We start from the raw sequence: 21,971 nt of genomic DNA, 5'->3' as shown, positions 1-21,971 counted from the left end.
TATCTTTGAAAATTCTCAAGCTTCAAAGTTTTGTCTATGCATCTATAAAATGCATTTGGCTTTAAAACTGCTTTTAAGTGCACTCACACACACACGTACGCAAGCAAACAGCACACGCATTCGTACACACAGACCATGTATACAGCTGCATTACCAATTCCAATCCCAATTCTCAATCTGCTGCCCGATTGGCGACATCAAAAGGCCGCAATAACCTGTTTTCCACACACACATGCATACCGACACACACGCACACACTCAGCCATACATACATATGTGTATATTCATAACCAAAAGTTCACTCACACACATAGGCACACACATACACACTTGCTCAGTTTTGTGTGCATTTCGTAGTCGCATTTGGAAAACAACCAGTTCGGCTATTAAGCATCCATTTAGGATACTAATTTGTGTATCATTACAAATTGTATCTACACACACATACACAAACATATATGCACACACACATGCACATGCACACATATGAGCTCCTAATATAACCCTCCCGAAAGTTACAGTTTGCAGTTAACCATTTTGTCGAGTTAACATTGCAAACTCGAAAACTCTCCCCATCTCGCTCAGTCAACTACGCTACAGTACGCTCTGAACTGTACGCTGCACTACTGCTCCTCCCTTTCCCTCTGCCATGTCGAAGCATAGCAAAATGGCAGCCATTGCCAAACGATTGCCCCCTATACTGCTTACCCACTCTCTCTCGCTGTCTCTCAACTGGCCCGTTCCATTCCATTTAGCTGCCTTCTGTGCCGTTTCGCCTTTTTTGGGCCCTTGTCCTTGTTGTTCATACGCCACGTGCACCACAAAATGCAATATCCCAAAAACAACAACAGCAACAACGAGTTGATGTGATGATTGTTGTTGTTGTTGACGATGATGATGATGATCATAACATCAATTAGGGCTTTCCATCTATCTATTCAACCAACAAAGCCAAAGTTAAAAAAAAAGAAAAACCAAAACCCCAAAATGCCGACCAAACGAATGGACAACAGCAATAACAACAACAACAACTACAACCAACAACAACAGGAACAACGAGCACACAGAGTTTACTTCTTGGTTGGCTAGTTGGCTTTGTCCTGGCTTGGCTAGTGGACATCTTTTGCCTATCATTTCTGGATGGCCAAAACAATAAAAAAAGTGTTGCCAAATTAGTTACTTAAGCGTGTTCGGCCAACAGCTACCCTCTATGTATTTTAAAATATATGACATATATACACAATAACTCGTTTATATCCTGTACTTCACATGCTTTTCAATTATTTATTTTTTTATGGCTCGACTACCTGATACCCTGTAAAGCATATTCCTTGCATGCATAACAAGAGTCTTTTTAATCTAATAACTTAATTTGCGTTTCTCATTAACGGTTGGTTCTTATTGCTCACTTGTTTGACTTGCCAATACCCTGCAATTAACTTACAACATAGATTGCCTCCTACAACAGTTAACTACAGTATAGGATAAATATATAAGTAATATCATATTTATATGTTGCTTATCAATGGAATAATTGTCAGGGTATTTGCTAGTAGTATATGCCTGCCTAGTGCGCTCTACTTTAGTGTCTGTTGCTTTTGGCTCACTGAAATGCATTTGTCAAAGAAAAAAAACGACACATGCGACGCTGTGCAGAGTGCTTCCATCAGCACTCTCTCTCTCTCTCTCTTCGCTTTATTCTCTATGTCTATCTTTGTCTTTTTCTGCCATCAGAAAACTCCTCTAAGAAAGCAAAAATGTATCCCATTGATGTGGTTTTTTAACTTTTCATTATTTACCGCTAAAAGCATCTTTTAAAAAATTTCAAATAGCTGCCGCACACCAACAACAACAACAGCAGCAAAACTGCACACAACAACAAAGCAAGAAAAAATGAAACGAATTGCGAGCGTAGACAACAAAAAATGGTTGGCTGCTCCCGCAAAGTGCCAAGCCCTCATCTTTACCGTTACTCCCGCACTCTCACTCTTTGTCTCTGTCACTCTGCCATGCTGCCAGCGAGCCACCATTTTGCCAACGCTTTGATATTCGCAGTTGTGCTTCCCGTTAACTCACTCCACTTACACTATTCCATTGCCCCCGTCCCTTTCGCTGCTGCCTTTTCTTTGGTTCAGCCATTTGCTTTGCGCTTTACCCGCTTTGTCGTCCTTCAACTCATTTAGCTTATGCTGCTCTCACTCTCCCGTGTCTATATTTGCTGCTCTCATGTCTTCTTTTTGCCTCGTACGATTCCTTTTTTTTGCTACATTTTCTATATATTTTCAATTTTTTTTTTGCAGCGCTTTCGCATTTTTACTTTGATTGCAAAACGCACTTTTATTCTCTTCATGTTGCGCTTAAACGCTTTTAAAGGCTTTTCGCTTTGCCTCTTGCTGCCATGCCTTATTTCTCTCTCTCTCTCTCTCTGTCTCACTCGCACTCGCTCTTGATCTGCCTTGCTGCGTGCTTCCTTCATTTCTGTCCTGTCTTTCGTCGTCGACATCGTCGTCTAATTTAGCCTATTAGCCAGTAGATGCTTTTACACATACACACACACAAACATTCGCCTTATAGGAAACTTGCTTTAAGCTTTAAATATGTCTAATGCATAGTCAACGTTCGCCTAAGTAAACCTAACCTAAAAATAAACAAAATGCAAAATTCAAAATTCACTTAAATTTTCTGTTATCTTTAGAAATTGTAAAAAAAAGGTTAAGAATTTAATTTTATTTTGTCATATAATATTTTCTATTTAGTTCTTGTATTAAAATTCTATGAAAATAGCCATAGAAACCAACTTTATGACAAATACTAAAAGAATTCTTACTTTACATTTTTAAGCTTAATCAAAAATTGAAATTATTATAAAGCAGGCAACAACATTTCCTAACTATCATTTAGCCCATTTATCTAACAGTGTACTATTATTGTTTCAGATCATGTACATTATATAGATAATATTAATTTCACTTAGTATTCAACACTTGGCTTTTACTTTTCGTGTTCGATGTTTGAACTTTGATTTTTATTTTTATAAACAAATCTGTTCATTCCTCGACACTAGAAGTTTAGGTCTATAATCAACCTATACAGAGGTCTTGGTTGAGGGTCGCCAAAGGAAAAGAGAATGTCTGTGATATCAAAATACAATAAAAATATAATTAAAACAATAAAGCGAACTCAAGCAGGCAGAGCTCGACTAGCAGATACCCTGACTAAGCCTCATCCCAAGCAGATCTGTTAAAACAATCTGACTATGTCAAATTCCATTAGAGTCTTATTATATAAGAGTTAAAGAGTCTTAGTCGTTAGCCTTTGTATGTCTTATGCTCTTATACTTTACACTTGTGCTTATATATTTATCTAGCCTATTGTAAGGAGTTGAGTCTACAAATCACAATATTTCTTATCTGATCATTCTCTGACAATCTGCAATTGGGAATCTTTCGATCAGGGACTGAGCATTCCCTCTGAGCGAGCAGAGAAGTATTATTTGCGTGCATCTGATATCAAATAAAACTTTTTTGGTTTGCTGTGAGGTATTGTTCAAATGAAATATTGATTGATTGATTAATTGACCGCATAATTCAATCTGTTAGAAATGTTTATGCTTAAGTTAACTTGTGAATTTGTAAATAAGCGCGCTTGATTGATTGATGGATTGAATGACTCATTGACATTGGCTCAATTGATGTTTAACCGTCTGAGATACGTAATTCTAATTGAAGCTATCTCTAAAGACAAGCAAATCAATGAATAATTGATTAAGCGATTGACGGACATAAAATATGTGTTTTTAACAAATGTACTTAAAATTAGTTTTTAAAGACTTATGCAAAAGTTCTGTATGTGAAAATTAAGCTTTAATAAGCTCAAATAAATGCCTAAACGATTGAGTCAAGCAAAGCCGGCTAATATAAGATTTTACATGCACGCATGGGTGTGTGTATATATATGTACATATCCCTTATACCTTTTGAATAGATATCTGAATGTGAATGTGCGTTTTGTTCCCCTCGTGACATTTAAACGATTTAAATCTTTCGATTTAATTAGCATCATTTTAAAAAATTCAATTTTATTTTGCATTTTGCTAGATTATTATAATGCGAGCAAGCGAGCAATAAAGAGAGCAAGGCAGCACATCAAGGGTCGAGAGCGAGAGAGCAATAGCATAGGCCAGCCCCGCATATATTTGTGTGCGTAAAATGGCGTTTCGTTACGTTTCTAACTGTATTTGCCTGGCAACTTTAACTGTGAACCACAGTCGAATAGTTAACTGCCTGTCCCTATCCATCCTCTACCTATCTGCCACACACCCGTGCCCTCCCTTCCCCCTCTCTGTCTTGCATAGCTCTTGCTCTGGTCATGCCCATTAATTTTTCAATCATACAAGCCCGTGCTCGACCAAGCAACCGGTCCGACAGATATGCCGTTAGCAACAACAACAACAACAACAGCAACAACAACAACAGCAACAACAACAACAGTTACAGCAAGAAGAAGAGAAACTAAAATCAAGTGCATGTCCCTTGATGCCGAGGCTACACTCAAAACTCAGCGACAGCAAAAAATAGAGCGAAAAAAAACTAAAATAAAATTCACGAAATACAAAATACAAAAAAAATAAAAATGGGAAAAAATGTCGCCCTGCTGTTTCCGGAAAAGTGCTCGGGGCGCACATATGTCAACTTTTTGCACTGACTGTTGCCCGCGCGCCCGTTCGTTGCTTACTTACTTGCTTGCCTATACCCTGTTATCATGCGATGATAAGGCTTAGCAATCAATGGGCAGCAATTAGAAGTGCATGCCAATAGGCAGATGTCTAACTTTAGCTGCTTTCAAAATGGATAAATATATCGATTTAATATCATATAATATACACAATCAATATTAGTATATATATAAACAATCACAATTAATATAAAAATAATCTTGCGATGGAAATTTGTCTTTTGTCAAAATATTCTATACCACATTGTTGCCATTTACAGGGTATTAGATAGCTGAGCTTTTGATTTTAAAGTGGTCTTTCTAGATGGGTTGTGCACGCACACTCCGCTTATATGTCTATATATGTACATGTATTTGTATGTCTGTGTGTGTGTGAGAAACAACTTTAGTAGAGAAGTTTTGTCAGCAGCAACAGAGCAAAGCAAAAGGGAAAAGGTGGAGGGGAGTAGTGGAAGAAAAGAAGAAGGAGAGCGCGCTTGAAGAGCGGCACAACTTGAAATTGGAAACTTTTGAATGTCCCTCTTATCAAAATCGTATAATTTGAATGTAATTTGCAACTGCAAAAGAGAAGGGGACGAGGGAAGGGAGCAGCCAAAAAAGCCTCGAAACTGCGACCCAATCGCAAGCTCAATGCCAAAGCCAAGGGTTGCCAGCACTAGCAGCAGCAACAGCAAGACGGTGAATGAGAGAGAGAGACGCAGAGAGGGGGCGAGTGGTAGAAAGTGGTGGAGTGGTGGAATGGTGAAGTGGGAGAGTGGGAGAGAGAAGGCATATTCCTGTTTGCAGCAATGCGGTAAAGTCAATGAGACGAAGACAGGTTGTTAAATGTTTAATGCGCGCACTCTCTTTCTCTCTCACTCGCTCTGACACAGAGAAAGACAAAAGACTTTAAGCGTATGCTAATGCTAATCAGAAAGACCTATTTTTAAATGAGGAAAAAAGGTAGAGCAGGAAGGAGGGGAGGGAGGGCCGGTGGGTACTTAATGAAATTAACAAAAATTGAGCAAAACTTTCATGGCTGTCATCGATGTGCTATAAATGGAACACAAATGATTTAAAGAAATTTGTTAGGCAAACGGAAAAGCGTTAATAAATTTAAATGTTCTTGATATATAAAGAATGGTTTAAAATAGTGTTGGCAATTACATGCATATGGTTGCTATAAGTAAAGTCGAACTAGAAAAAAGTTATTTAATAGCTTTCAAAATGTACCCTATGCTTAGGTGTGTGTTTTATGTGTGCTTGTGTGCATATACTCTTTGTGATGTATGTATAAAAGAAAGCTTAGAATAAGTAGAAAAGCAGCTCAGCTAAAGGTTCAGGGTATCGGTAGTCGGGCACTCCCGACAGATTGACCGACCGACTGACAGATACGCGAATCACACTGAACAGCTCAAGTTTAGGAACATGTTCAGAGCGCTAAATGAACTAGCTTAACTCTAAAGTCTAGCAATTTTTTGATATCAATTGAACGAGCACGAACTGCAGCTGAATCTGTCATTCTTTTATGCCTGAGCTGTAAGGGATGCGGCTAATCATTTAATTTTCAGCAAATGCGCTTTGAGCGTCAAAAGTCTGCCGCACAAAATGCACTGAGACGGATTAGACGATATACTTATTGTGTGGACTGTGAAAGGGGGAGAGGGTGAGCAAAGGACAACACAAATAGCGATGATGACAACAATTTAAAATCCATCAAGAGTACAAAAAGGCCTCATTAAGTCAAGAGGGGGGTTGACGCACACACGCAAACCGATAGAGTGAGGGAGAGAGAGACATTCAAATGATCTGGGCGGATAGCGCAAGGGGCGTGTTGCATGCCTTATGTGCCATAAGTCCAACCACCCAAACCAATGGCACCACCCTGACTATGACCCCTCGGTGCGACTGCAACAAAATGTAAGCATAAGACACAATAGTAATTATTGCCTAAATAATTGCAAATGATGAAGCAGGACTCTTGTTGCTCCTGCTCCCTGCTCCGCTGCTCCCCCGCTCTGGCTGCTGGCGGTGTTCATTGTGGTGGTGGTGGCACACATGGTGCTCCATGGTGCTGCCTACGCCACAGTCTGTGCGCTGTCAGCATTTGTCCAGCGGCGCTAAACACAAGTGCATGACAATTGAACAAATAATTCAGCAGGTTTTCAAGTGAACTGCAAGTCAAACGGCTATGCACAGCTGTGCGATGCGCTACCGAAAAGGCAAAGAATATGATTAAACAGTATATCTATATAGAAATAACCAAAATCTTGACTAATAATTCATTAACCATTATCGGTAGTATATATACTCTATTAGTTTTCTAAGGCAAACGGCTATGCACAACTGTTTGATGCTCTACAACGACCAATTACCATACAGTATCATAATGGGAATAATGGCTAGCAATTACCAGATATAGAGTCTATAGTAGCACAGTTTGATTGTATCTTCAGCCGCGAAACAACTCCAATATTCGATTCATACGACATCTGAAATTACGCTAAGTGAATGTTACGAGTCTTCAGAATCGACGAGAACGGCGCTCATATCATTTTGTACATTGAACGGTAGCTATCGGATGTATTTGATAATCCTAGCAACCGTCTTTGTGCAAAATCATATAGCACACGAGCAACAATAATGAATAATGAATAATTAAAAATTAATAATGAATAATCAACAATGAAAAATGAATAATGAATAATGAATAATGAATAATGAATAATGAATAATGAATAATGAATAATGAATAATGAATAATGAATAATGAATAATGAATTATGAATAATGAATAATGAATAATGAATAATGAATAATGAATAATGAATAATGAATAATGAATAATGAATAATGAATAATGAATAATGAATAATAATGAATAATGAATAATGAATAATGAATAATGAATAATGAATAATGAATAATGAATAATGAATAATGAATAATGAATAATGAATAATGAATAATGAATAATGAATAATGAATAATGAATAATGAATAATGAATAATGAATAATGAATAATGAATAATGAATAATGAATAATGAATAATGAATAATGAATAATGAATAATGAATAATGAATAATGAATAATGAATAATGAATAATGAATAATGAATAATGAATAATGAATAATGAATAATGAATAATGAATAATGAATAATGAATAATGAATAATGAATAATGAATAATGAATAATGAATAATGAATAATGAATAATGAATAATGAATAATGAATAATGAATAATGAATAATGAATAATGAATAATGAATAATGAATAATGAATAATGAATAATGAATAATGAATAATGAATAATGAATAATGAATAATGAATAATGAATAATGAATAATGAATAATGAATAATGAATAATGAATAATGAATAATGAATAATGAATAATGAATAATGAATAATGAATAATGAATAATGAATAATGAATAATGAATAATGAATAATGAATAATGAATAATGAATAATGAATAATGAATAATGAATAATGAATAATGAATAATGAATAATGAATAATGAATAATGAATAATGAATAATGAATAATGAATAATGAATAATGAATAATGAATAATGAATAATGAATAATGAATAATGAATAATGAATAATGAATAATGAATAATGAATAATGAATAATGAATAATGAATAATGAATAATTATTAATTAATGATGAATAATGATGGATAATATAGTCATTGGTTTGATCTTGGTAGAAAGTTTAGTTCTAATAAAGACGTGTGTAGTACACTGCTACCTTCTATAAATTCTACAAAGTATTTTATGCACTTGGTCGAATTTGAGACAGATCCATTAGTTTGGAAGTAATACGAGTAAAGCAGTGGGAGAAAAAAAGAAGGAAGCAGGAAAACTGTTAAGAATTAATCCAAATGCGCATATGCTCAATTTGTGGGTCTGACAAAGAGGCAGCTCGTCATTCCGAGTGACTGTCAACACCTCGGGGTGTCGCACTAAAGCGCACAGTTGTTGCACATCAACACAGAGAGCGAGTAAAAGGGAGAGAAAGAGAGATGGAGAGAAAGAGAGAGAGAGAGAGCAAGAGAGGCTGAGGAAGGAGGCTGATGGACAACTGCGTAAACCAGAGCTGCAAAACAACTGCAATTTCAAATGTTTTGCTTACGAGGGGTGGGACAGAGACAGAGTCAGAGAGTGACTGGGAGAGAAAGAGAATCAGAGTGCGCCAATAGAGGGTTGAGAGCGGCCTTCTGCTCTGGCTATTACAATCGGCCCTCCACCCCCGTCTTCTGGTTACACTCTCCAAATGTGTCGATGGGCTTTGTAATTCGAGTAGGCAAACGATTTTGGGACTCTGGGGTTTGCCCTATGAAAATTGAAATAAGGAACCAAGGACCAAGGACCAAAAACTGTAACAGCACCAGCAGCAGGAAACTCGAGGATCAAATGAATTGTGCGAATCATGCCACAAAATTTGAAATCAATTTGTCCATGTGTTTCGTTTCGTTTCGCTTCGACTCTGACTCGACGTTCCCAGCGCCGCCTCATTCCCAATTATTTATCAAGGATTGTGTCCTCATTGAGCAGGACAACGTTTCACATCATACACCAATGATTCCTAAGCGCTTTATGGGCCTTACATTATCCAATAAGAAGGCAAAAGATTCCATGCCAAGTGATGTTTTCTTCTGTTCTACGCCGTGAGGCATGATTGATGCCTGAAGGCGGCTTAGATAGATACATCAGATCGGCCACAGGCAGAGCTAGAGGTGCGTGAGATCTGTGCGTTTTGGGGCAAGTGTTAAGTGGAATGCGGCAGGTGTCAGCAGGTGGCAACAATTCGCAGCCATTGTGTGCACACATCCGTATTTGCATCCGCAAGCCGGCGACTCATTTAGCCAAACTGCGGCCAATTGATTGAGACACGTGCCGTCACTTGAAGCAGCAACAACAAACTTAAAGCTGGCTGAAAGAAGTCAAAAATCAGGCCACGTGTCGACACGTGTGTCTTTGTGTGGGTGGCTGTCTGTGTGTGTGTGAGCGTGTTAATTTTGTCAGCCTCTGCATGCAGGGACTGCCTAATTTGACGCCCTCTACTCGCCCCTCAACCCACTCAACTCCTCTGCCTCACCTTCTCGGCGCCATGTGGGAAAAAAAACTGGCTTCAATTTTCATTGCGTTTATTTGTTGTGCCTGTGCGTGTGTGTGTGTGCATGTAGGTCACGCCCTCTGTTATACAATCTGATTGCATTTGTTGCCTATTATGTGTTATATGTATATGTGCTCATATACCCTGCAAGCCCAGTGAAGCACCTGCAATACCAGAAGCTCAATCATTCGACTAGTTAATCTATGTCCTAGCTAGTTAATTAATTAGATATAGACGCCATATTTTGTATCGTTAAAAAGGGTTTTTGATTGACTAGCAAAGTGATTGGCAAGTTTGCGAGTCGAGCTTATTAAGGTACTGCCATATTGGCTGACTGCATAACTCTCTGATTGATTGACTACCAAATGAACTCACTGACTGATAGATTGATGGATTGACAGACTGATTGACGGATGCCTTGATTGTCTGGCTGCCTGGATGGTTGATTGCCCAATTGATTGATAGACAGCTTAATAAATTGATTGACTGATTCACTTATTGACTGACTGAGTCATTGAGCAACTGACTGACTGACTGATGCCTTGATGAATTGGTTGATAAATCATTAACTGACTTATTGATTGACTGATTGATTGTCTCATTGAGTAGCTGATTAACACTGACTGATTGAATGAAGCTCAGAAGCTGAAACTCCAGCTTGTCTTTAAGCCATCAACAGGGATTGGGCCTTTGAGCAGCTCTGCTTCGTTATTACAGGGCATCGCTACGTCGAGCAGCTTTTTTTTACGTGCATTCACTTTTTATTTTGCTGGCAATTTCATATTTCTTTGTTCAATTAATTGTTACCTTTTCTTTTCTTCCGCTTTTTCATTTTTTTTCTCTTTTGACGCGCATTTCGGAGTGTGTGGGCGTGGTAGTTGCCGCCCCTCAGCTGGTTGTGTGCGTCAGCTAAATGAATTGTTTGTTGTATTTCGTTTGCGACACACGCGACTCGCCTATTGTCCAAGCGGACACAGGGTGAGCTCATGAGGCGGAGAGATGGTGAGCTGGCGAGGTGGTGAGGGACGATGGATTGGAGAGGTCGAAGAGATGGGCTTACGGGTATGTCAGGCCAATTTTGTATGGTGCGTCTAATTGAATGTATATTCATGTCTCTCTAGTTGGGTGCCAAGTAAACGCCCACTATTATTATCATTTACAGCTCATTGTCTGCGCTTACGGGTGTGTGGATGTGTGTGCGTGTGTGTGTGCGAGCGTGTGTGTGTGCATGTATGTAAACTGAAGTGGGATTAGCACAGCTAATTTATGAGATATTGTACTGCATCATCTATCATCTATCATCTATCATCTATCATCTATCATCTATCATCTATATCTATCATCTATCAGCGAGCAGCGAGCAGCGAGCAGTCGAGCAGGCGAGCAAGCGAGCAGCGAGCAGCAGCAGCGAGCAGCGAGCAGCGAGGCAGCGAGCAGCGAGCAGCAGCAGCGATGCAGCGAGCAGCGAGCAGCGAGCAGCGAGCAGCGCGAAGGAGCAGCTGAGCAGCGCGCAGCGAGCAGCGAGAAGCGAGCAGCGAGCATCGAGCAGCGAGCAGCGAGCAGCGAGCAGCGAGCAGCGAGCAGCGAGGCAGCGAGCAGCGAGCAGCGAGCAGCGAGCAGCGAGCAGCGAGCAGCGAGCAGCGAGCAGCGAGCAGCGAGCAGCGAGCAGCGAGCAGCGAGCAGCGAGCAGCGAGCAGCGAGCAGCGAGCAGCGAGCAGCGAGCAGCGAGCAGCGAGCAGCGAGCAGCGAGCAGCGAGCAGCGAGCAGCGAGCAGCGAGCAGCGAGCAGCGAGCAGCGAGCAGCGAGCAGCGAGCAGCGAGCAGCGAGCAGCGAGCAGCGAGCAGCGAGCAGCGAGCAGCGAGCAGCGAGCAGCGAGCAGCGAGCAGCGAGCAGCGAGCAGCGAGCAGCGAGCAGCGAGCAGCGAGCAGCGAGCAGCGAGCAGCGAGCAGCGAGCAGCGAGCAGCGAGCAGCGAGCAGCGAGCAGCGAGCAGCGAGCAGCGAGCAGCGAGCAGCGAGCAGCGAGCAGCGAGCAGCGAGCAGCGAGCAGCGAGCAGCGAGCAGCGAGCAGCGAGCAGCGAGCAGCGAGCAGCGAGCAGCGCAGCAGAGCAGCGAGCAGCGCGAGCAGCGAGCAGCGAGCAGCGAGCAGCGAGCAGCAGCAGCAAGCGAGCACGAGCAGCAGCAGCAGAGCAGCAGCGAGCCGAGCAGAGCACTCAGCGAGCAGCGAGCAGCGAGCTAGCAGCGAGCAGCGAGCAGCGAGCAGCGCAGCGAGCAGCAGCATACGATCAGCGATCATCATCGATCAGCTATCAGCGATGCATCTAGATCAGCAGCGATCAATCAGCATCTATCAGCTATCAGCGAGCATCGCTCATCTATCAGAGTCAGTATCAGCTGCATCAGCAGCTATCATCTATCATCTATCATCTATCATCTATCATCTATCATCTATCATCTATCATCTATCATCGATCAGCTAGTCATCTATCATCTATCATCTAGCATTAGCAGCGATCAGTCCTCATCTAGCATCGATCTTATCTAGAAGTCTATATATATCAGCTACTGCTCCAATTAGCCAAAAACAGCGAACGAATGGTCAACAATCGATAACTTTATCGATATCAGTTCGTTCACAATTGCTGTTGATTTGGAATCACGAAACTCATCTGTTATGGAGAGAACGATAACAGTGAGTCTCGCATTCCAATTCAAAGGCAATAATTCAGGAGCAACGTTGCAAATTCTGTTCGATTAATATCGATATTGGGCTTTAGGTTAGCATTTGGTATGGTCTTTGATTTTAGATACTCCCTATATCCAGTATGTGCGACACTTTTATGAAATACAAGATGTATGGGGTGTCTGCGATCACAAACCACGTAGCCGCAATCACACAACTGGCCCAAAGTGTTATCGTTATCGTTATCGTTATCGTCATCGCTAGCGACGCTTCGGGTGCAGCCCCTCGCGATTGATGAAAGCATCTCCAATGAGCATTTCGCATTGGATTAGTTCTCATCGATGACGATGCGCTGTATCAGCAACAACAATAACTGCAACAGCAACAACAACAACGACAGCAACAACAATAATTAAGCTAAATGAACCAGTTCGTTCTATTGGCCCAGCTCAGTTCCGATTGCGCGGACATCTCATCGTCTGGCAATCGATAACCGATGAGATATTCACGTTATCGAGACTGCGACAACGGCACTCACTACAAATTGTCGTAAGAGAATCTATCTGCAGTCCAAAAGTGGTTCAAAGCTGCTTCAATACAGATTCAAGAAGGGTTCTACTCGACAACTCAACATGTCTTAATATAATTAGGTTTTTTAGGGGCAATTTGCATAGCTGGAAAAGGGTTTTTCGAATTAAGTAAGTTCGCAAATGATTTCTTAGGGGTTCGGGGGCTCAAAATCTTTTATTTGTTCTTGCTCAAAGTAGCACAGCTCCAGCAATATAAAAGAAACTCTCTTTTAAGGCTGAGAGTGGCTTTTTGGCTACGATTCATTTGTTAGTTCAAGTGTTACGTGGCTCAAAAGTGGTTCAGCTCTATAAAGCTGATCTGCTAAGCTCTTCGCTTTCACATTCAATTCGTAGTCTATTTATTAAGAAATTTAGTGATTCAAAAGTGGTTCGTGATTTATTTCGGAATAGCTGAGTTTTAAGAAAACGCCATCTAGCCGACCAGATGTTATCGATCCTTGATCTTTGCGAAGCTTAACTCGAAAGCTATAGGAGCTACTGACGTCAAACTCCTACAGAGCTGTTCTATGTACAACAAAAATATTTTTGACTTGAGACCTGACAGCATTTGCAGCTGAGGCTCACGCTGACTTGTTAGCTGTATTGCATTTATTATGTTCATCATCATGATGATTGTCATTATCAGCATCGCTGTCGTTGTTGGGCCTTTCAAGTGCGCATTAATGAGCTGCTTGTATGCTTTTAATTTGCATATGTCTGTCAGTAAATGCCCAATCGATAGATGGATGGGCTTTTGATTAATTAACATACACACGCACACAGACATACACTCTCCATCTCTCTCTCTCTCTCTCTTTCACTCTGTCTCTCAGCGCCTCTCCCGCACTCTGTCTCTCTCTCTGCATGTCGTTGTCCATGTCCATGGGCCAGCAACCATAATTGATTGTCGATAATTCATGCGAGCTTAAATTGCCAATTGGATATGGGGCGGGTTGGGCGGCAGGCGTGGCAGGCGATGCAGGCGAGCCATGGCTGGCTGGTAGGCGCGCCGCCTACAACAACGTCAGCTAATGGTAAACATATAACATATATAAGCATACCACATACATACATACATGCACGCATACATAGGCAGCCTCTATCGAGAGGGTCGCTCGACAAGTAATTCGAACAAGGAAACTTCGCTTTTTCTTGCTTAAATCAATTCTATTTTCAGTTGAAAGACTTTTTTACTTAACTTGACTTAGCTATAGCTAAGCTTACATATCTTTCCCGTAGCCTTAGTCCCATTTGTCAACCAAACCTTCTTGCCCACCAAGGCTCACCATAACTTTATCCTTAATAAAACTCTAAAAACATATGTCTCATATAACCAAGGCTAAACTTCTATAGCGCAACTGATCCGTACAAAAATTCAAATATTTCATATGAGATTTTATCGATCACAACATGAATTTCTAATCATGTTGTGATCGATAAAATCCAAGATTTTTTAAATAAATAAATATGCAAATTTTCTAAATGTTCCATGAGTATTAGATATAGATCAAAGTTGCACATAATCGATAAGCTCTAATTTTGCTATCGATGACAGCTTGAGCGTTTAGCCACTTATCATCGATCAACCCGCTTTTTGCTTTTTATATGAATGCTATGAATATGCAAAGCAAATTGGCTTTTGCATCTGTGTGTGCGTATGCATGTGTGTGTGTGCGTGTGTGGGTCGTTGTCCCTATGTCTGGGCAGCCACTCTTAACGGGCAGTTGTGGCCGTTGGCCGTTGGCCGTTGTCGTGCAAAAAGTGCGCAACATGATGAAAATCCATGGCAAATTAAAATTGGCACATTTTCCAAGCAGACAACAGAGAGGAGCTGCGGCAGCCAGTAGAGGGCGTGTGTGGCAGTGATAGTGGGCGTGTGGGTGTGGCGGGTGAGGAGCAGAAGAGGAAAAGAACTCATAGACAAAGCCATCAATTTTGGTCGCTGCTCAAATTTTGGACTGTTGTAAATTGGTCGAGTGATTTGCCTTGCCTTGATAGACAAGCGTTTTTCCAATGTTGGTAATCGGCAAATGAGTGTACGTAACGGTAAGCGGGTTCTTTCGATTCGGCTAGTGACAGTTGAAGCTTAGCTTAAACAAGCCAGTGTTGTAAAGCAAACTATAAAACAGTGCCAAAGGACAGCCTAAGAAACGCAGGAAGATAGAGTATGGGAAGCACTTGACTTGTTCTATTGAACCAGTGTTGGGAAACACAAACATAAAGCAGTTGCGCTGTAAGTTCCAGACGCTTTGGCCCAAGGCAGAGCAAGCGACTATCAAAGCTGAGCAAAAAGAAGGATGCAAAGTGAGCGAAGAGTAATAAAGAGTATGGTGTTGCTCCCGCCTCTGCTGAAGCAGCTGAAACAATCTTTTAAGGAGATGCAATGATGCTCGATGGTGTCGTAATGGAATACTCTAACAACAGTTAAACCGTACTATGATCCGTAACAATGCAGAATATGTGCTCTTATCAGAAAAGGACCGCCGTCGAAAAGTGTTAAGCTTGAAATAGGTTTCGACTTGTTGGGTACTTAGTTGCTAACGTGGCCGATATTTATAATGTGTCAATGCGCTATCATTCGGAAACGAGCATGCATGCGAAAATAAGGCACTTTAGCAGCCAAGAGTCCACAGTCCGAGTCCAACATTGTCGATAAGCTCGTATCGAGTCTCGGTTATCGAGTGCCGCATCATCGATAGGCGTATGAAGCGAAAGGCCCTTTTCGATTGCTATGTGCATTTTTTGACTAGTCATAGATAACAGTCTGAAAGGGCCTTTTGGCTCATATGCAGAGACAACACTAACACTCCAATCGATAATATCGATAGAAACGGTCAACGATTAACGATTAACGATTAACGATACGCGCATCTGGTGACTAGCCGTTCCTGAAGTGTCAAATAGTGGGTACTGCTCGTAAGAAAATGTACGTTGATTTTTATTTGGCACATCAGTGACAGCATGTTACGAGTAATTGCACAACGACCACAGCCGATACCAATACTGATAACGATTCTTCGATTATTAAGCAGCTGATGATGGATTGCGATAACGATGACAACAATAATATCAATGATGATGATGAACCCATCCTTAGCTGGAACTCAAATCTCCTCTTGTATAAGTACACGACATGCCAAGAGATGTATATCGATAACGATAATGACATCGACTACGATAACTATAGCGAAATATTACCTAAGCTGGAAGCTGATGCCACTCCATCGTGAAGCTGCAAGTCGATTCTCCCTTACCATATGACTGTAAGATCAAGCATAGCTCAAAAAAATGTATATATTTCAATAACGATATCGATAACAACAAAAATACCAACGATGATTATGGCATCTAAGCTGGAACTCGATTCTCCTCTGTCATATGCATGCGATAACTATGGCAGTGAGGGTGGGGTTTCCTTATTAGATAGCAGTTAAGCGAGCCTGCGTTATCGATAACAACGATCAACTCAGAACTGGCACAGCCGTACTCTACGCTTTTGGGAACGAGCACTTACAAGAAAACACTCGGTTCCATTGCCGTTGAGTAGAGCTGTTCCCGTTTGCAAATCTCAACAAGTGTTTTCGAATTGTTTTTGAAAAAAAAAAAAAATGGAAAAACATTAAACTTTATTAAATATGTATGGAATTAGAACTATAAGTGGGAGCAGCTGATAGACGGGAATGATAGTTGATGGATCCATATTCACGGTATACATATATATATATATATATATATGCATACATATATGTACACATATATATATAACTATATATAGCAGACACACGAAGGGCAATGCCAATTTGGTTTTCTATATAATTCGATTTGTAGATAATACTCGATGTTGTTGTCTTTCTGTCTGCTCAATTCTCATTTCTTGACTTGGAGTTGAAGGTGGAGGTGGAATTGGAGGTGGAGTGATTCACGCCTAGCCCATGGCATTCTTGACGCACAACTTCTCCATTTGCTCAGAGTAAAATCCATTGAAATTGATGCGATGCACGAGATTCATGAAACGATCCGCGGTGTTATCTTTGGCCAGATCGTTAATTTGTTTAAGGAACGATATAAGCATGCCTGTAAATTCCAAATCGAAACGTTTAACACGCTCCGCAAAAGTATCCGTCTCATCCAAAGTGGTCTCCGCCTATATATAGAGAGAGATATTGAGATTATATGAGAAGGAGTTCTATAAAGATTTAGTTACATATAAGATACAGTTATAAGCTAAAATTAAAATAATGAAAAACAAAAACAGATGGAATTGGATTAAAATATTCGATTTAAGGATCAAAATTATATAGAATTATTGATTGAGGGACAATGCTGGAAATATGAGCAAGAACTTTACAAATCTTAATAGATATAGATATAAACACAAAAAACCAAACAAATATTAGAGTAAAAGAAAATCAAACAAATAATCAAAATAATTGATTCAAAAGAAAACAAACTAGGTATAGATGCATATATAATACAAGAATCAGTCAAATTTAGCATTAAGTTAAAGGAAATATAAAGAAAAAAAATAACGAAAAATTTGTTAAATTCATATAGAAATAATATAATATATGAATTTGATTATATCCAAAGATCGAATATGAAATATGTGTAAATAGTTGTGGGGCTCCATTGACCATTATAATGGTGTATACCTGTAACCGATCCGACGTCTCTGGTTCAGAATCGGAATGATCCGTATTTTCATCGCTGCTATCACATACCATGGACTTGAGCTCCGCATCGAGAAAGAAACGTTGCGAGCGCTTGATTTTGATTGGGAATACACACACATATATATAACATTTTTTGACATATGTTCAGACAGGCATGGAAGAGAGTGAGAAAGAGAAAATGGGAGAGAGAGAGAAAGGGATACAAGACACAAGACAAGACATTCAATTAAGCTCTAACTATATATATATTAAAATATATAGATTGGGTAATACTATATAGTGATGCTACCTGTATGAACTCGCAGAACTTGAGGCAGATCTTGCATAGCTTGAATATGGCACGATTCAGATGCGATGTCTCAGTTAACATACAATTCTTAAGGCACAGATCGAGAAAGTCCTGATGCAGACTAAGCACCATATCCACATTTTCCACGTTCTTCATCTTCTCGATAAATATATGCCAATTGGGCTCAATAATCTCGATCATCATATAGTATTCCAGATTCTGAACAGCGTTCATCATGCGCTGCCTCAAAGTAAAGGCCGAGCGATAGAGCTCAGCGGCAAGCGGCGAGAACTTTTTAGCTATGGAATTCTCTTTCCAAATTCTGCAATGAATACAGAGTGAATAAGAATATAGAACTTATATAGATATAGCAGTTACTCACTTGCAAAGCTGTCGCTCCACATGTTTGCAGTAGAAGAGTTGACGGAAGAGCATTTGATACTTCGTTATGGCTATGTGATTTAGTACCAGAGAAACTGGCCATTTCACCTCGTACGTGAAGGCAAAGCATTCCAAGCCGCTCAAGTCAAGACGATCCGTCGTCTTCCAGTACTCTAAAATGCAGGGTATTAATTTATGTTATTCAATTCAAATTTAAATTTGATCAAAAAGTTCAGTAGTTCATTTATTTAATATTATTTTTGCCATCTCTTTACTGGTTCAGTTAGAGCAATCGATTATGAACCACAAATATTATTGAATGTTCCCCATTGAACAGTTACTCAATTGACAGCCAAGTAGCTGAATATAACGCAAATTTAGAGAGCAACTGAACAACTCAAATGAACGAATCAGCCACTATCGATTACTGAACTCAGAAGAGAGTATCGAAATAGTTAGAGCTGTAAGCAATTCATTTAAATGAACCGCTTAATTGAACTTGTGATTTTTATATATATATAACATGTACTTACCTTCTTGCTGATTCATTATTTTTGACATTTGTGTGACCAGATCGTATGTGAGTAATTCGCAGTGCAGATCATCTTTATAGGGATCGCAGCGTGCAGACGAAAGTCGCAACGTCAGACCCAACAAATTCTCTAAAGTCATGGGTAGTACTAGATCCACATTCTTTGCCAGCTCATCCTCGCAGGCGTCCATGAATTGCATAGTGAAATCACCTTGATTAAGTAACAGATAACGCTTCACAGATTGCAGATGTCCCATCAAATCGTTCTCGGTTAGCAGTACATCGAGCAACATGCGAGCAGCGAAATAATACGCATCATTGATCACATAAACGTGCAGCTCATTGGTTGGATCAAATTCCAGATTCATTTGCTGCGTGGGCATCACACGCTTGCCACACTGTCTAATCACATTAAGATATTTTCCAGTGCGCAATATTTTGTCCGCATACTTTTCGAGGAACGATGGAATACATTCGGTGCAAACTGTATAGCGCTTCTCCCAATAGTCATCCGAATAATGCTCGGGCAGTTCATCCTTGTGGATAACCTCATTATCCTCGACCAAAAATTCGTGTGTTCTATCAACAATGATTCCCTTCTGTATCCACAGCTGTAGCATACGCATATACGGCTTAGCGGCCTTTCTAGCCAGTCCAATGATTAATTCTTGTGCACATTTATCGCCCTCCAATTGCTTGATGCGCTCACAGAGATGAGTTAAGACAGCAGCGCCATGGTAATTATGCTAAGCAGACGAGAACGTTATAAGAATGTATAGATAACGTGTGAATATTTAAATAAGCTACCAAATCCACTTCAGCTAACGTAGTCCAAATCTCATCTATGACCCAAATGGTGGGTTGTAGATAGTAAAGGAGTTTGGGCACTGTTAAATCATTCTTCATCAGCTCCACCTCGGCTTGCTGCAGCAGCATCTGCAAAGGACACAGTGCAAATAGCTTGATCACATAACTATTATTAAGTAAAAGCAAAAGCACTCACATAGAAATCATGGCTAATGTTCTGCAAGGCCGCATTGAGGGCATTGTTGACCTGGCCATGTCCATCCGTCAGTGCGATGACCTTCTGAATGCCCATAAAGTGAGATGCCAATGGCAATATTTCTTGCACCATCTCGGCCAACGACTTATCCAATTGGGCATGCAGATTAAACCGTGTCTCGTACTTGGCCAAGCCCGTTGCCAGCTCATCATTTGGCAATGTTACAATATATGTGCCTTGTACTCCACTCAAACTGTAAAGGATTTCGGTGAGCAAAACACGCTGCTGTGCATCCACCGGCAGCGCTGACAGCTCTGGCTTAAATGTGACATTTGGTGTGTCCACTCTGTAGTAATCCCATAGCATATGGGTGCGATATTCATCCGGCAAGCCATCCTTACCCTCACTAACATTTTTATTGTTATTGTTACTTTTGCTGTTGGTGTTTAATTGGCAACGTTCAAGCAGCGATCGATAACCGGTTGCCTGCCCAGTACTCGGCGCACGACTGCTATTGCCTCCTCCATTGCTGGTCCCAGTACCGGTGCCAGTGCCTGTGCCAGTACCAGTGCCAGTGCCAGTGCTGATAGCAATACTAATTCCAGAACGATGACTGACGCTGGGACTGCTACATGGACTAGATTCTACATTCACAGTTCGACTGCTAGCACTTACTGCTCCTCCAGCACCAGCACCACCGCCAGGTGGGCCACCACTTCCTGCGCTTGCATTGTTGTGAGCTTTAGTTTTGTTGCCGCCGCTGCTGCTATTGAGCAGCTGATCTATGGATCCCATCGTCAGGGCCGAGCTGTTCGAGACAGCATTCAGAACACGCTTCTTGATCTACATGCAAGAGAGAAGTTACTATTACTTGGAAATACAGCATTATGCTTTATGCATTATGGCACCCACCACACTTAGATCTCCACGTTGAGCCAAATGGTCTTTGGGATTGTGTAAAGTAGGCAAGGGACGACGCGAATATGTAGTTGGAGCACTTGTAGCATTATTTGTGGACAATACTGGCGCATCCTCCGATAAGCGCCTACTGACAGGCGTTGATGTGGACAAATCCAAGGATTTACGAAGACATCTACTGCCTAGCTCCGATTCTTGCAATGACGCTGGCATTTCGGGATTTCTATTGGAGTTGAGATTCGAGTTGTTGCTTCCGCTGAATTTTGAAGGCCACATTGTTTCGTCGTTTATTCGTTCCGCAAAGACCAGCAAAGCGTACATGGGATCCTTGCTAAACAGCACAAAAGAAAAAGAAAAACACAGTAGACGATCATGAACTAGTTCATTTTATGTCAGCCTGTACGAACCTTTCAAGGGTGTCGCTTATCTCATCGAGCACCTCACGACAATTGGGACGCTTGCAGCTGATGGATTCGAGCAGAAAGAGTAGATCCCTATCCGAGAGACGCTTATCGACTGTGGCACGAAATTCACGGAGTATCTTGTCCGGCGTATATGGCGTTCTACGCAAATAATTTCGTTACAGTTTGTGATTCAAAACAAAATAAAATAAATATGTGAGATGCGCATCTGGTCAGCATTCTGCACTTACTGCGATTCGGCAATGAGATTTGCCAGTACAATGCGCACTGGATCGCTTTTACTCGTCATCGCATTTGTTTTTGTAAATATGTATATATGTTAAAAACAAAAATTAACGGTTTAAATGAACAGTAATATGCTAGCACACACTCAAAATAATAACAACAAAACACACAAGGCTTTTTTTTTGCTACGCGGGTTTGCCAATTGCTGCGCATTCTCTCTCGGTTCGTCTCTCCCTCGCGCTCTCTTTTGGTGCTAACAGAGCTGCCAGACAGTTCGAATTGTGCAAGTGTACATACATATTACTCTACAAATTGCATAGTTAAAATTGGATGCTCATATGATTTAAATAATGGCTAAATATATATGCTCAAAAAACCGTCGTTGACGTTCATATATATATATTTATATAATGCTGTAATATTTTTACTGT

General features: G+C 40.5%; 1 protein-coding gene across 2 annotated transcripts; it reads right to left on the bottom strand.

The window, feature by feature from the left end:
- Positions 1-16,742: 16,742 nt before the first annotated feature.
- Positions 16,743-21,750, bottom strand: LOC111595425 (gamma-tubulin complex component 2 homolog). Of its 2 annotated transcripts, XM_023309188.2 has the most exons (10): positions 21,546-21,750; positions 21,301-21,456; positions 20,888-21,224; positions 19,976-20,818; positions 19,780-19,908; positions 18,974-19,718; positions 18,442-18,613; positions 18,060-18,381; positions 17,750-17,860; positions 16,743-17,241 (listed from the first exon to the last, which is right to left on the bottom strand). In XM_023309188.2, exons 1-10 carry the CDS (start codon positions 21,602-21,604, stop codon positions 17,023-17,025), a joined length of 3,093 nt encoding a protein of 1,030 aa, XP_023164956.1. In that variant the 5' UTR covers positions 21,605-21,750; the 3' UTR covers positions 16,743-17,022. The 2 variants fall into 2 exon arrangements, with proteins under 2 accessions (XP_023164956.1, XP_023165039.1); XM_023309271.2 differs by lacking the exon at positions 17,750-17,860 and having other exon boundaries at positions 17,023-17,241.
- Positions 21,751-21,971: the final 221 nt, after the last annotated feature.

The sequence above is a fragment of the Drosophila hydei genome, unplaced genomic scaffold (genome assembly GCF_003285905.1).
Source record: "Drosophila hydei strain 15085-1641.00,03,60 unplaced genomic scaffold, DhydRS2 tig00000296-arrow-arrow-pilon, whole genome shotgun sequence".
NCBI classification, from domain to species: Eukaryota; Metazoa; Arthropoda; class Insecta; order Diptera; family Drosophilidae; genus Drosophila; species Drosophila hydei.
The sequence above is the reverse complement of the archived record's forward strand: the minus strand, read 5'-3'. Positions and strand labels throughout refer to the sequence as shown.